The sequence below is a fragment of the Branchiostoma lanceolatum genome, chromosome 6, assembly GCF_035083965.1.
Source record: "Branchiostoma lanceolatum isolate klBraLanc5 chromosome 6, klBraLanc5.hap2, whole genome shotgun sequence".
NCBI classification, from domain to species: domain Eukaryota; kingdom Metazoa; phylum Chordata; class Leptocardii; order Amphioxiformes; family Branchiostomatidae; genus Branchiostoma; species Branchiostoma lanceolatum.
Genome location: NC_089727.1, coordinates 24,049,608 through 24,063,808, shown reverse-complemented (window position 1 = coordinate 24,063,808; position 14,201 = coordinate 24,049,608). Strand labels below are relative to the sequence as shown.

The 14,201-nt window shown below is 43.6% G+C and overlaps 2 protein-coding genes across 3 annotated transcripts in view; both read right to left on the bottom strand.

Annotated features, from left to right (window-relative positions):
* The window catches only part of LOC136437102 (uncharacterized), a 52,785-nt gene extending 47,619 nt beyond the window's left edge, over positions 1 to 5,166 (bottom strand). For both annotated transcript variants that reach the window (XM_066431579.1, XM_066431578.1), the window contains exon 1: positions 4,995 to 5,166. The gene's annotated coding sequence lies outside the window, so the exon portion shown is untranslated. The remainder of the gene's footprint in view (positions 1 to 4,994) is intronic.
* Positions 5,167 to 6,066: 900 nt separating this feature from the next.
* LOC136437101 (uncharacterized) lies at positions 6,067 to 13,612 on the bottom strand. Its single transcript, XM_066431577.1, has 2 exons — positions 12,569 to 13,612; positions 6,067 to 9,212 (listed from the first exon to the last, which is right to left on the bottom strand). The coding sequence occupies exons 1-2, from the start codon at positions 12,796 to 12,798 to the stop codon at positions 6,530 to 6,532; spliced, it is 2,913 nt and encodes a 970-aa protein (XP_066287674.1). The 5' UTR covers positions 12,799 to 13,612; the 3' UTR covers positions 6,067 to 6,529.
* Positions 13,613 to 14,201: the final 589 nt, after the last annotated feature.

Sequence of the window (14,201 nt, the reverse complement as noted above, 5' to 3'; positions counted from 1 at the left end):
TAAAAGTTAACCCTAACCCTAACCGTAGGTCTTAATCCTAACCCTAACCCTAACCATTCTTCAAACTGAAACTGAAGACAGATTTCAAATATCGTGCTTTGTTATCGAGTCATGAGACTTTAAAAGTTAACCCTAACCCTAACTCTAGGTCTTAATCCTAACCCTAACCCTAACCATTCTTCAAACTGAAACTGAAGACAGATTTCAAATATCGTGCTTTGTTATCGAGTCATGAGACTTTAAAAGTTAACCCTAACCCTAACCGTAGGTCTTAATCCTAACCCTAACCCTAACCATTCTTCAAACTGAAACTGAAGACAGATTTCAAATACCGTGCTTTGTTATCGAGTCATGAGACTTTAAAAGTTAACCCTAACCCTAACTCTAGGTCTTAATCCTAACCCTAACCCTAACCATTCTTCAAACTGAAACTGAAGACAGATTTCAAATATCGTGCTTTGTTATCGAGTCATGAGACTTTAAAAGTTAACCCTAACCCTAACTCTAGGTCTTAATCCTAACCCTAACCCTAACCATTCTTCAAACTGAAACTGAAGACAGATTTCAAGTATCGTGCTTTGTTATCGAGTTAGGAGACTTTCAAAGATAACTCTAACCCTAACCCTAGCCCTAGGTCTTAATCCTAACCCTAACCTTAACCCTAACCATTCTTCAAACGGGCCAAACTTGGACTCATTCAAAAGGTCTTTTGACCAGGAGTTTGAAACTGAAGACAGATTTCAAGTATCGTGCTTTGTTATCGAGTTATGAGACTTTAAAAGTTAACCCTAACCGTAGGTCTTATTCCTAACCCTAACCCTAACCATTCTTCAAACTGAAACTGGAGACAGATTTCAAATATCGTGCTTTGTTATCGAGTCATGAGACTTTAAAAGTTAACCCTAACCCTAACTGTAGGTGGTAATCCTAACCCTAACCCTAACCATTCTTCAAACTGAAACTGAAGACAGATTTCAAATATCGTGCTTTGTTATCGAGTCATGAGACTTTAAAAGTTAACCCTAACCCTAAACGTAGGTGTTTATCCTAACCCTAACCCTAACCATTCTTCAAACTGAAACTGAAGACAGATTTCAAATATCGTGCTTTGTTATCGAGTCATGAGACTTTAAAAGTTAACCCTAACCCTAACTCTAGGTCTTAATCCTAACCCTAACCCTAACCATTCTTCAAACTGAAACTGAAGACAGATTTCAAATATCGTGCTTTGTTATCGAGTCATGAGACTTTAAAAGTTAACCCTAACCCTAACCGTAGGTCTTAATCCTAACCCTAACCCTAACCATTCTTCAAACTGAAACTGAAGACAGATTTCAAATATCGTGCTTTGTTATCGAGTCATGAGACTTTAAAAGTTAACCCTAACCCTAACCGTAGGTCTTAATCCTAACCCTAACCCTAACCATTCTTCAAACTGAAACTGAAGACAGATTTCAAATATCGTGCTTTGTTATCGAGTCATGAGACTTTAAAAGTTAACCCTAACCCTAACTCTAGGTCTTAATCCTAACCCTAACCCTAACCATTCTTCAAACTGAAACTGAAGACAGATTTCAAATATCGTGCTTTGTTATCGAGTCATGAGACTTTAAAAGTTAACCCTAACCCTAACCGTAGGTCTTAATCCTAACCCTAACCCTAACCATTCTTCAAACTGAAACTGAAGACAGATTTCAAATATCGTGCTTTGTTATCGAGTCATGAGACTTTAAAAGTTAACCCTAACCCTAACTCTAGGTCTTAATCCTAACCCTAACCCTAACCATTCTTCAAACTGAAACTGAAGACAGATTTCAAATATCGTGCTTTGTTATCGAGTCATGAGACTTTAAAAGTTAACCCTAACCCTAACTCTAGGTCTTAATCCTAACCCTAACCCTAACCATTCTTCAAACTGAAACTGAAGACAGATTTCAAATATCGTGCTTTGTTATCGAGTCATGAGACTTTAAAAGTTAACCCTAACCCTAACCGTAGGTCTTAATCCTAACCCTAACCCTAACCATTCTTCAAACTGAAACTGAAGACAGATTTCAAATATCGTGCTTTGTTATCGAGTCATGAGACTTTAAAAGTTAACCCTAACCCTAACTCTAGGTCTTAATCCTAACCCTAACCCTAACCATTCTTCAAACTGAAACTGAAGACAGATTTCAAATATCGTGCTTTGTTATCGAGTCATGAGACTTTAAAAGTTAACCCTAACCCTAACTCTAGGTCTTAATCCTAACCCTAACCCTAACCATTCTTCAAACTGAAACTGAAGACAGATTTCAAATATCGTGCTTTGTTATCGAGTCATGAGACTTTAAAAGTTAACCCTAACCCTAACCGTAGGTCTTAATCCTAACCCTAACCCTAACCATTCTTCAAACTGAAACTGAAGACAGATTTCAAATATCGTGCTTTGTTATCGAGTCATGAGACTTTAAAAGTTAACCCTAACCCTAACCGTAGGTCTTAATCCTAACCCTAACCCTAACCATTCTTCAAACTGAAACTGAAGACAGATTTCAAGTATCGTGCTTTGTTATCGAGTCATGAGACTTTAAAAGTTAACCCAAACCCTAACCGTAGGTGTTTATCCTAACCCTAACCCTAACCATTCTTCAAACTGAAACTGAAGACAGATTTCAAGTATCGTGCTTTGTTATCGAGTTAGGAGACTTTCAAAGATAACTCTAACCCTAACCCTAGCCCTAGGTCTTAATCCTAACCCTAACCTTAACCCTAACCATTCTTCAAACGGGCCAAACTTGGACTCATTCAAAAGGTCTTTTGACCAGGAGTTTGAAACTGAAGACAGATTTCAAGTATCGTGCTTTGTTATCGAGTTATGAGACTTTAAAAGTTAACCCTAACCGTAGGTCTTATTCCTAACCCTAACCCTAACCATTCTTCAAACTGAAACTGGAGACAGATTTCAAATATCGTGCTTTGTTATCGAGTCATGAGACTTTAAAAGTTAACCCTAACCCTAACTCTAGGTCTTAATCCTAACCCTAACCCTAACCATTCTTCAAACTGAAACTGAAGACAGATTTCAAATATCGTGCTTTGTTATCGAGTCATGAGACTTTAAAAGTTAACCCTAACCCTAACCGTAGGTCTTAATCCTAACCCTAACCCTAACCATTCTTCAAACTGAAACTGAAGACAGATTTCAAATATCGTGCTTTGTTATCGAGTCATGAGACTTTAAAAGTTAACCCTAACCCTAACCGTAGGTCTTAATCCTAACCCTAACCCTAACCATTCTTCAAACTGAAACTGAAGACAGATTTCAAATATCGTGCTTTGTTATCGAGTCATGAGACTTTAAAAGTTAACCCTAACCCTAACTCTAGGTCTTAATCCTAACCCTAACCCTAACCATTCTTCAAACTGAAACTGAAGACAGATTTCAAATATCGTGCTTTGTTATCGAGTCATGAGACTTTAAAAGTTAACCCTAACCCTAACCGTAGATCTTAATCCTAACCCTAACCCTAACCATTCTTCAAACTGAAACTGAAGACAGATTTCAAATATCGTGCTTTGTTATCGAGTTAGGAGACTTTAAAAGTTAACCCTAACCCTAACCCTAGGTCTTATTCCTAACCCTAACCCTAACCCTAACCATTCTTCTGTGAAAGGGTGCTTTCCGGGTTAAATCCACCCAAGCGATAAAGTTTTTGTATCAGAAGGTAGGTACTGGCCTGAAGATACAAACAAACTAAGCATTACAGCCGGTGGCCATGTATTTACGGCAGGCCTCAATGTTATGTCCGTGAAACCTTTTACCTCGATCCCTGCTGTCCCCTAAGGTGAAAGGATCCCTTCCCGTGATAGCTTGCCAACCGGGTTAACTTGACCTGACCAGCCTGGTTTTTGTCCTTCTCTTATATTACCCTCGCACACCAGTCTCGGGTCTGCCCTACGAAGCTTCTCTGCATCGGCCCCGGAGGTCAATTACCCAATTTTTGATGAAATTTTTATCACTGGAGAATTTTAGGTAGCCGTTGAAGTGAATGTAATCATTGCGAGAAGGTGTGAAGCACAATGGCTTTTATATATCGATCTAGCTGCAGTACAGGTAATGAACGCGGTAAGAGTCAGAACCAGCCAAAATCCGAAATCATGGTTTGCGTTCACACTCGATATTCGATAGGGTTAGATTGGAGCTGGATTCAAATAATCCGATCCAGGGAAAATCAATCACGGTTGGAGTGTCAACACTGCAAAAATTGATTGCGATTGGATCAATTCTATTGAAATAATTTGTTAAATCCAATCCATTTTTATTAGCGTGACAGGCTGTTCAGTGTAATAAAACCAGCTGTCACCGTGCCGCATGCCTGCAAAGCTGGTGTGTTGCACCAAATGGTGGTCATACAAGCTATAAGCTAGTTCACAGTTACTACTACGCATGTGCAGTGTCAAAGGTAAAGGCCCAGAGACGTTAAAAAAACTGTAGGGGCGTTGTTAGGCAAAACGAGACAATGTCGAGACGAGAACTGTTTACGAGCCAGGGGCCTTCCCCTATGCCTGATATCAATCGCTTATACAGATACAGATCTTACATAATCATACCTAAACATGTCCTTGGTGCTGAACATTAAGCTAACACCTTGCCTTACATATATAACCGTTACTAATTCTACCCGACTCCTAGCTCTACCCCTACCCTACCCTAATCACACCCAACGCTTACACTTAAACTACCCTTACTGTAGCACCGCTCTAACCTTGTTCCTCTGGTTTAAGATTGTCTCAGTTACCATGCTGAACTTTTAAAAGAAAAAAAATTAAGCCAAAATTACGCCAAAACTCTACTGGCTACTGGCTTTATTATGTGTATTGCTGAATCGACGGATCCCGTTTTAGCACTGACAGGCTGCTTAACCCTGAGTCAGACTGATTTGTCATAATAGGTTCTCCCTTGCCCTCCCCCATTCTTAAACAAGACGTGACAATTGGCAAGCAAAACTCACCTAGCTTCCGTCTGATCCACATTTTTTGTCGGAGCGCACGGCGATAGAACTGGCACATTGTTTTCAGGGTCCGAGAATCAAGGATAGTGTAGAAAAAAGACACTTTTCGCTGGATGAATGTAGCCGCTGATGTCTAAAACCAAGTGTTGTGGGTCAGAGGTTAAATCACCTGATTATCTGGATAACTTAGTAGGTTAGCAGAAATATAGTCGCTTTGCCCCCTCCCCCATTCTTAAACAAGACGTGACAATTGGCAAGCAAAACTCACCTAGCTTCCGTCTGATCCACATTTTTTGTCGGAGCGCACGGCGATAGAACTGGCACATTGTTTTCAGGGTCCGAGAATCAAGGATAGTGTAGAAAAGGGCTTTTTTTTTCAACAAAGACCGTCTGACGATAAACTAAGGGAGTTGAGGTCAAAGGTTAAATCACCTGATGATCCTGTCGCAAAGCCGACGTAAAGCGGTTAATTATGTTTAGCCATACCTAGTATGGCTCAACATATTATTTTTACTCATGTTTCTTCTCCTCCTGTCTGTTAAATCTTCAAATCGATTCATCTTTGTCATTTTTGTAACAAAAGACCTGAAATTTGGCACAAAGGTAGTGTGGGCAAATACATCTAGGCTTTTTTTTCTTCATTTTTTTTCGATGTAGACCTATGATGTGATTATATTGAGTTTTTTCGTGACAGCCAATGGGAGCACGGCATTCCAAAATGCGACCGCCTGATTTGCCAATTGAGTTAATCAAGTTATCTTGCATTCCTGGGTCAGCTGCCCTAGTGTTTATACCAAATGTGGCATTGTGACTGCCTAGGACATGTGCGTACATGGCTTTGTTCACACTCTTGGCATATTACTAGTACTTCAGAACTATTTTTTCTAAATTTTTTGCCATCTATCTATCTATCTATCTATCTATCTATCTATCTATCTACCTATCTATCCATCTATCCATCTATCTATCCATCTATCTATCTGTCCATCTATCTAACGTTACCTACCTATCTATCTATCTATCTATCTACCTAAACGAAAACAGGGCACACAAATAGCCAAAGGCATCAAAATTAAGACAAACAACTTTATTAGAGAAACAATAATTTTCCTCTGTGACTAGATGACATTTTGGAACTGTTGCATCCGTCTTGATGCAACAGCAAACAGGCGAACAGCTTCAGTTTCGTTCTGAAAACATACAACGTACTTCAAATTTGCGTTTTTTCCTCCCAGAGCGAATTTTGCTGACAGAATTGTTAGGGACGCTTGGTTTGTGTCTACAACAACAAGGGCACCGTTTCGATCTTTGCAGTTGATCATTTTAGGGCACATGGTACGGTAGCAGTCTTCCAATCATCGATCTGACTCAGCTGTACTTATTTTCTCTCCAAATATATCTGAGACAACGGTGTTTTCTGCCAGCGCTTCTGCGGCTAAGCCGTCGGGAACATTCACGGCAAACACTTCAATGTGTATTCAACAATCGTTACATATATCGAACAAAGATAATCTATTTGCAGCATATACATGTTCCTACAGTCCAGCTCTAGCTGTGTCCTCACTTTCGTCCGATAGCGGGAATCTCCGTTTAGGAGGTTTTGCTCTGCATCTCCTATCGGATTCATCATCACTAGGCGAAGTAGACAGACTGCCGTTGACCATGCGACGCCTGTCCGGAATGTTTGTCAACCTGACAATGTCCTGGTGTGCCTCGTTAAGACGCCCTGACATACCCCTTCCCAGGACGTTGGCCTCTTGTAACTTCATAACCGGAATGTGTCTGTTGCACCTGAATTTCTTGATAGCAGCAACATTGAGCTTGAATCCCCTCTTGTGGAGAAGCACGGCATATACAAAGGCAATGCAGTTGGTCGTCAGCGTCGTGTTTTCGTTGGAAACCGTTTCAATTCTCTGCAGAACTTGGGTGACCCACGACTTGGATGGGTCAAGAGATTCTCGTTTCAGCCGAGCTCCAAAGTCCCCAGACACTATTGCATTTGCCCGGATGCAGATATCGCGGTAGACGTGTTCTCCTCCCTGTACCCTGAGCAGAAATCCCGCCCTGACGGCCTTCAGTCCGCCTTTCTTTACGTCGACATACGGAAATGTTGTCAGTTCCCTGTCTTGTCGGAGAAGTTCTAACATCTGGTGTCTCAGACTCTCTGCCGAGATTCCCTGTCTGGAGATTGCATCCACCACTGCCTCGAAGCTACAAAACGTCGGTAGGTTGGCCGGGGCAACATCACAGAGCATGTCAGTCACCTTTGCAACGTCTATTTTCCCAGTAACCCTTACCCCTCTCCCCTCAAGCGTACCATCGAACAGGGCATCTATTCCGTCTATGGGTAGTAGGGCTCGCATATTCCTGGACAACATTATTTGGGTGAGTTCAGTTCTAACATGCGTCCAGTAGATTTCAGCAAATGCTGCTGCCAAGTCACTGCCTCTCTCTGGGTGGTCCTCACAAGTAGTGAGAATGACAGACAATGTTCGGTGCATGCGGCAAAACATGCCGTTGTCATTGGCTGAAAGGAGACGCCATGGAGGCGCGCACAGCACGCCTTCTCGGGCCCATGTGTCGACAAGCCCTTTCTTTACCGTCCATCCGGTGGTGTCGCTAGGTTCTGCGACGGTAGTGAACCCATTCCAAGGACTGTCTGGCCGGATCCCCAAACCGTGGAGATAAGCGCTTTCCCGCCCATCCACCCGCCCGACAAGCAGAAGACGGAAAAGCACTTCAGATATTGCTATGGTAGTTACTTCCAGACGGGAGTGCCCTTGCGTGGTGTCCACGTTGGCCGCGTGAATTGGCTTTGTCAGGTCGGTCAGGGTTCTGTGGGCGAACCGATGGAGGACAGTTGAATGGACCGGTATGATGACTGGTATAGGGCCGGAAAGTTCCCGCCTCAGCGTCGCCACCAGATATTTCACCTGTTCTGTGGCAGCTTCACTTGATAAATCCTCACCATCACATGTCAGCACCACTTCAAAACGTGCATACGTAGCAGGGTTTAAATCCATTGTTATCTCTTCGAGACTGGCTTGTACCGTCCCATCTAGGGCCGTTTGTACAAAGTCGTGTGTGGACTTTGTGGCCTTGTGGAGTGCAAGACCTGAGGCCGCTGCTAAGGTGACTGGAAGCCCGTTTGTCAGTGATTTCGTCCAACCGCTTGACATTTTTGAAGACAGCGGGTTGTATGCTTGGGCGTAGGTGAGATCAAATGTATCGGTTGTCATCGCGCGGGACAGAGCTGCTGCAGGTTTTCTGTCTTTTCTAGTCGTGATGTTGATGACGTCATCCATACCCATTACGTTGTACTTTTGCCAGTTCTGGTTGAACAAGCTGACGCGTAAGTTTCGGTGCCAAAGCGTGGACACGGCACGATCCTGCAAGCCGACTGACACACCTATATGCAGGGCTGATGTTCCCACGAATTCTTTTCGAATTCTTAGGTCGGCGAGGGTCTTAAGCGGATTGACATTAGGAGTGGCATTGACCTCATCAAGCTGAGCGGCATCATTCGCGGTGTTATGTGGCATTTTCTGGCCGAAGCACTCAAGAACTATCCTTACGGCGAAGGGGCACATCTCTCCGTCTCCAGCCGTCAGTTGCGCCAGGGCGCTGTCAAACGCCATGGCGAATTGCAACCAGTCAGCCTTGTACACCCTGAGAGGGATACCGGTGTTAAGTTTCTGTCTCGCTAAGTTATGGAGAAGGGTGTTCGATGTGGGTGCCAGTCTCCGTAGTTCATCCCATGTCCGTTTCAACAAACTCTCGGCACGCTGCGACAGCCAGTTTCCCAGGGTAGAGGAGCCGAGTTCGTCGTAGAAATCTGAGGCGGCTTGGGAGTCTGCATCCCATCTTAAAGATGCGCACAGCAATATATTGGTTCCACATAATGACTGACAAAGAAATGCACCGGGAACATCCCTTCCATACTTTTGAAGTTGAACAGACCTGTAGATCCAGGACGGCGTCATTTTTTCCACCAGTTTTCTGCAGCATTTTGGCTTCCACCTTGTTGCAACAAACACGTCTGATGGAGGGCGAATTGCCTGGAGGGAATTCAGCTCTAGTGTAATGCCGTCGGTGTCTGTCTGAAGCCGAAGGGACGCTGGTTCGGGTGAAATCGCCTCCAAATCTCCTTCCAAGCATTGATGAAGTGAATGGTTTTGTAGGAGACCGTCGTTCGCTCGGACAGCATCGTCGTAATGCCTGCATAAGAGACAAAAGGCACAAAATCATGTTTTAGACGAACTGTGAAATCAGCAAATAACATAGCCTGGTCACCAGTCTCTACGGATCGGCTTAGGCGTGTTTTACCGGGCCCAGTCTGATATCAAAATTGACCCGTTTCTGTCGGATCGTCTTCTTATAGAGTTTCGCAGCCACCGTAGTTTTGCCGCCACCGTAGAGACTGGGACCGAGTGATTACGGCCCCGATCCCATGCACCCAATGGGAACAGAGTAGACTGATCTAATTATTCCGCTGAGCTCTGATTGGTGCGCAATGTTAGCGCGCGTGTCAGCTGTTCGGTCCCGCTGCTCATTACCATATCTAACATGGCCGCCATCTAAGACGACGAGAGCGTTGCACAAGGCTGCAGAACAATTTACTTCCAAGGCTCTCTTGTTGCTAAGCTAATTCAATCCAAGGCCGTAAACCAACACCCCGAGCGGGCTAAGCTCTCTGGGCGGGCGGGGGTCACTCCCAGGGCCGTAGAGATATCGGAGAGCCGCCGATGCCATGGTATGGTTTCCAGGCTACAAATAACGGCGATCGATGTTATTTTAGGAAGTACTGAAGTGTTGATGAAAAGTTGTTATTCTCTATCATTTTTTTTTCAATTCTAGAGGTCCTTTTCCTTGTAATCAAAATGAAAATTGTTTCTTTGATAATACAGCCGTGAAGTCATGTTAAAACGGCCCCGCACACCGCAATACATTGTACTTCTATTTTTGCGTGACTGTATCCAGTAAAACTGTGAATTTCTGATAAGTTCCTGACGGGCTGTTGAACGCGCGCCACGCATCGTATATGTTTACACCGTGTGCCTTGTACTTTTCTAGCCTTTCTTTATATCGCTTCGCCCGACGATAGTTTAGACTTCCTTTGGATGAAAACTCACACATCCGGCACGCCATGCCGAGAGTTCTATGCTGTTTTCTTTTCCTTCGGCGAGAGACAGTAGTCCGTTCCATCACTCCGGGCGTCAAGACTCCTTACAAGAAAGCTTGTTACGGGAGTATATCACCGTATATCTTTTCGATTTTAAGTTCATTACGGAATCGTACCGCGACGGCGTTGCTAAGAAAACGCTTGTCGCACAATAGTTAGATGAAATTTCATCCGACTTTCACAGCTGCGTTAAACCCGATTGGCGGCCTTTTTACTTAAATTGCGTTATATGAACTAGAAGGGAATGCCCTGTGCTCTCGATACGAGGCATTTTTGTGTTTCTTACAACGATTTTAGCTAGTTACTTGATCATATTTTGAACACAGTAAGATTCGGAGGATGGCGGTGCCGTAAAGAGTTAAATTCTTGACGATTTTCAGATTGGGGGCATTTGCATTTCGCCCTCGATTCAATATTAGATTAATACTGAGTCAGAATCGTAGAGTCCTCGACTATAACTGTTGTAAAAGTCTTGTTGGTTTGAAATCTGGTCTGTTTGTCCATGTCTCCCGGGGTCAGCTTCCCGGCTGTTTTTCGCCCAAAGGTTGCGAGGCGTCGGTGCACTTGATTCCAGTGCAGTCCAATTTTAAACACAAGTTACGGCTCTTATATACCTTCCCAGTATTGTCAAAGGATACCTACAGAAACAAACTACCTGGAGACGGACTGAATTAGTAAATGCTATCTTAGTCTGGCGGTGCGGGTCCGGTGTGCGCATGGTGGAACGGGAGTTGACGCCGGTGTTGTGCATTCTTTTTTGGAACTAAAACGATGCCTCTGATGAGGTGACCTCGCGCGGTTTAGAAGGAAGCCCACAGCGGCCTCAAAATTCAGAATAAGTTATATACCACCAGAGAGAAGAGACTTTGGTCTATTCTACGCGCTAAATTTCCTTTTGTTGTGATATCGGGGAAAACGCATGGCGAAGTTCTCACTAAAATCAACTGATTTCAGGTCATGTTATCAAATAGGTGCAGGTACAGGTTGAAAATAGGTCTAAAAATCTGTAGGAGGAAAATGGGAAGCTTGAAAATTATAGATTCAGTTCTACGTTGCAAGTAAATGTCCAGAGTAGATAATCACTAAAACGTCAAACTAGACGCGTTCTATTCTGGACTCAAAATTATGACATGGCTTTTGCGCGGATTGCGGGCATCTGCGTTTCGCCCTCGAAATCTATGACAAGTCATATGCCGACAGAAACTACAGAGTTTGCTCTTTGGTACATACTAGATTTCCTGTTGGTTTGAAATCTACAACAGGTTTAAAACAAGATGGGAAATTACACGAAAATCACCTGATTTCGGGTCGTATTATTGACAGGAAAGCGATAAATCTAAAGAAGCAACAAGTGAGGCTGAAATGATAAACATAACGTAAAAACAGGAAGATATACGGTTATATGCTCCAGAGACAAGCTTTCTTGTAAGGGGTGTTGACGCCCGGAGTCATGGAACGGACTACTTTCTCTCGCGGAAGGAAAATAAGACTGCCTCGAACTCTTGACGTGGCTTGGCGGCTGAGGTCTGTACTTTTAGGTGGTATATAATTCATTATCAATTTCGAGTGTGAAATGGCCTTCCTACAAAATCGCGCGGGGCCACTTTATCAGAGGCGTCGTTTTTATTCTAAAAATGAACGCGTCAGCACCGGCGTCCATACCCGTTCCACAGAGCGCACGCCAGACCCGCACCGCTATCTTTATGTACCAGTAACCTTAAAAATAAGATAGCCTTTGCGAATTTTGTCCGACTACACGCATCTAGTTGCTGTAGGCCCTCTTTTGACAATACTGGAGAGGCATTTCCGTACCGCAACTTTTTGTCAAAGGTCGACTGCACCAAAATCAACTACACCAACGCCTTGAAACATTTTGGCGTAAAACAGTTGAGAAGGTGACCTCAGTAGAAATGGAATTACAAACACTTCCAGATTTCAAACCAACAAGATTTTCAGAAGTTATACTAGAAGATTGAACGATTCCGGAGCGGAGCGATTCGAACTGCATAGAAAACCTGTTCGGTTAAGCACATGGCGTGCCGGCTGGGCAAAAAAGCGGCAAAATGTAGGGGTTAGGGATTTGGCAGAATTTCGGCGGCTTAAGCTTCTTACGACGATTTTTTGAAATACCAAGAGCTAAAGTACGTCAGTGAAAATTGAGTGTTTTCGTTTCGTGCCGTAATATCTTAACGCTCCGTCGGATGATATTACAAAAACAAAAACGTGAATTTGGCAGAAATTCGGCGGGTTCTTTCGACGATTTTTTGAAATACCAAAACGTAAAGTACATCAGTGAAGATTGAGTGTTTTCACATTATGCCGTAGTATCTTAACGCTCCGTCGGATGTTAGTACAAAACGTGAAAATGCAGATTGACAAAATGCTTTCATACCTTTTCTCGAAGGGGCCTTCGTTGGACGAGTCGTCCATCAGACAGGTGGTTTGGAGCCGGTGTCTGGACGCACACTGTGCATATTTCGGTATGCGACTGGTTTTTAAGGCTGACGTTAGAATAGCCCTCAGACTTGCCGGCGCCACATTAACGATGCATTTGCTAGATTCCCACGAGGAGGCGATATCTGCAGTAGAACAATATAACGGATAATTTGCATTGGAATGCATTAATTCGCAATTCTCACATCGTTAGCGGCTAAAACAAAACCTTTCACATCTTGATGTCAGACGGGAAAAACAAAGCTAGGCCTTCCCACAGTCCGGACGGATAGGTATGCATGTACACATTTCACCATAGAACTTACACGTATTGAATAAAGAAAAAAGAGATGGTACAAGCTTCCAGCGTTTCCTTTATAATTAATGTACGGGAGACTACAAGAGTAACGCTGGGCAGTTTGCGGGCAAGTAAAGTATGAAAAGAAACGCAGAAAACATAACGAGTACTAACGGCCTCATTTTCCGTTCCTGCAGACAGCCTGGTCGGGACCCGGTTCGGAAATGCGGCCACAGCCGGCCAAATACCTGTACGCTTTAGGCTAATAGTGAATATAATGATCTGGCTAATGGCTAATCTGTAGAAAGTGAAAGCCTTACAATAACGCAGGAATCATAGCGTGAACGATAGAGATCTTTGTGCAGATTTTGGTGGCCCTGAAAAGGGCCGGTGTATTCGATTCTGGGTGTGCTACATGAACATGTGGACGTCGAAATGATGATCCAGTGCAAGTACAAGTACCGTGAATGTAACGTTAGGGTGTTCAGCCCTCAGAGATATCATCGCCAGGAGGAAGTCTGTGGATGAGTTAAAGATGATCAGTGTGTACGATCTCTCCCACAAGGTGATGCCGAATAGACTGATGGAGAAGTCGGCATTCAATTCAAAGAAATCTACTTCGAGTGAGTTGATGACATCGCTATGTAGGCCTAGGTTGTTGGCTGATATCAATAACGAAATCAGCCAGCCCTGCCCGCTCGCAGAGATAATATCCTCGAGGTAAAACATCTAGGATCGAAAGTGCCACTGAAACAACCATGCCATAACGACAGATTTGAGTTCCTTGGGGCGTGGCCAAAATTGAGCGTATGGGAGAGGGCGGGGTCAGCGGCGCGCCGTAATGTCGGAGATAGAGACTTGAGAATGTATGCATGTACACATTTCACCGTACAGAACTTACACGTATTGAATAAACGAGCAAAGGCGGAAATTGTAGAAAATATCAGTTTGTGTACAAGCTTCCTACGTCTCCTTTATATGTGACGGTCTCTGCTAATGCATCGGCCGGACTGTTTTGCGTGAATGAAAATTAACACAATTCATATCAATAGTATACACAAATGATTTATTATTGAAACTTTTCGTTTGCGTTTTGTTTTACTTTTACATCATACTTTTCGTTCCCGCAAAATGCCGGGCCGGGCCGCGGGTTGGGAATAGTGACCTTAGCATACAGAGGTTAGTAATGCTAGGGTCACATTTGGTAACCGGGGCCCGACCGGGCTATTTGTGGAAACGAAAAATCAAAGTGTGTGTCCATACATTTGCACAAGCTACGCTCTTGAATAATTTT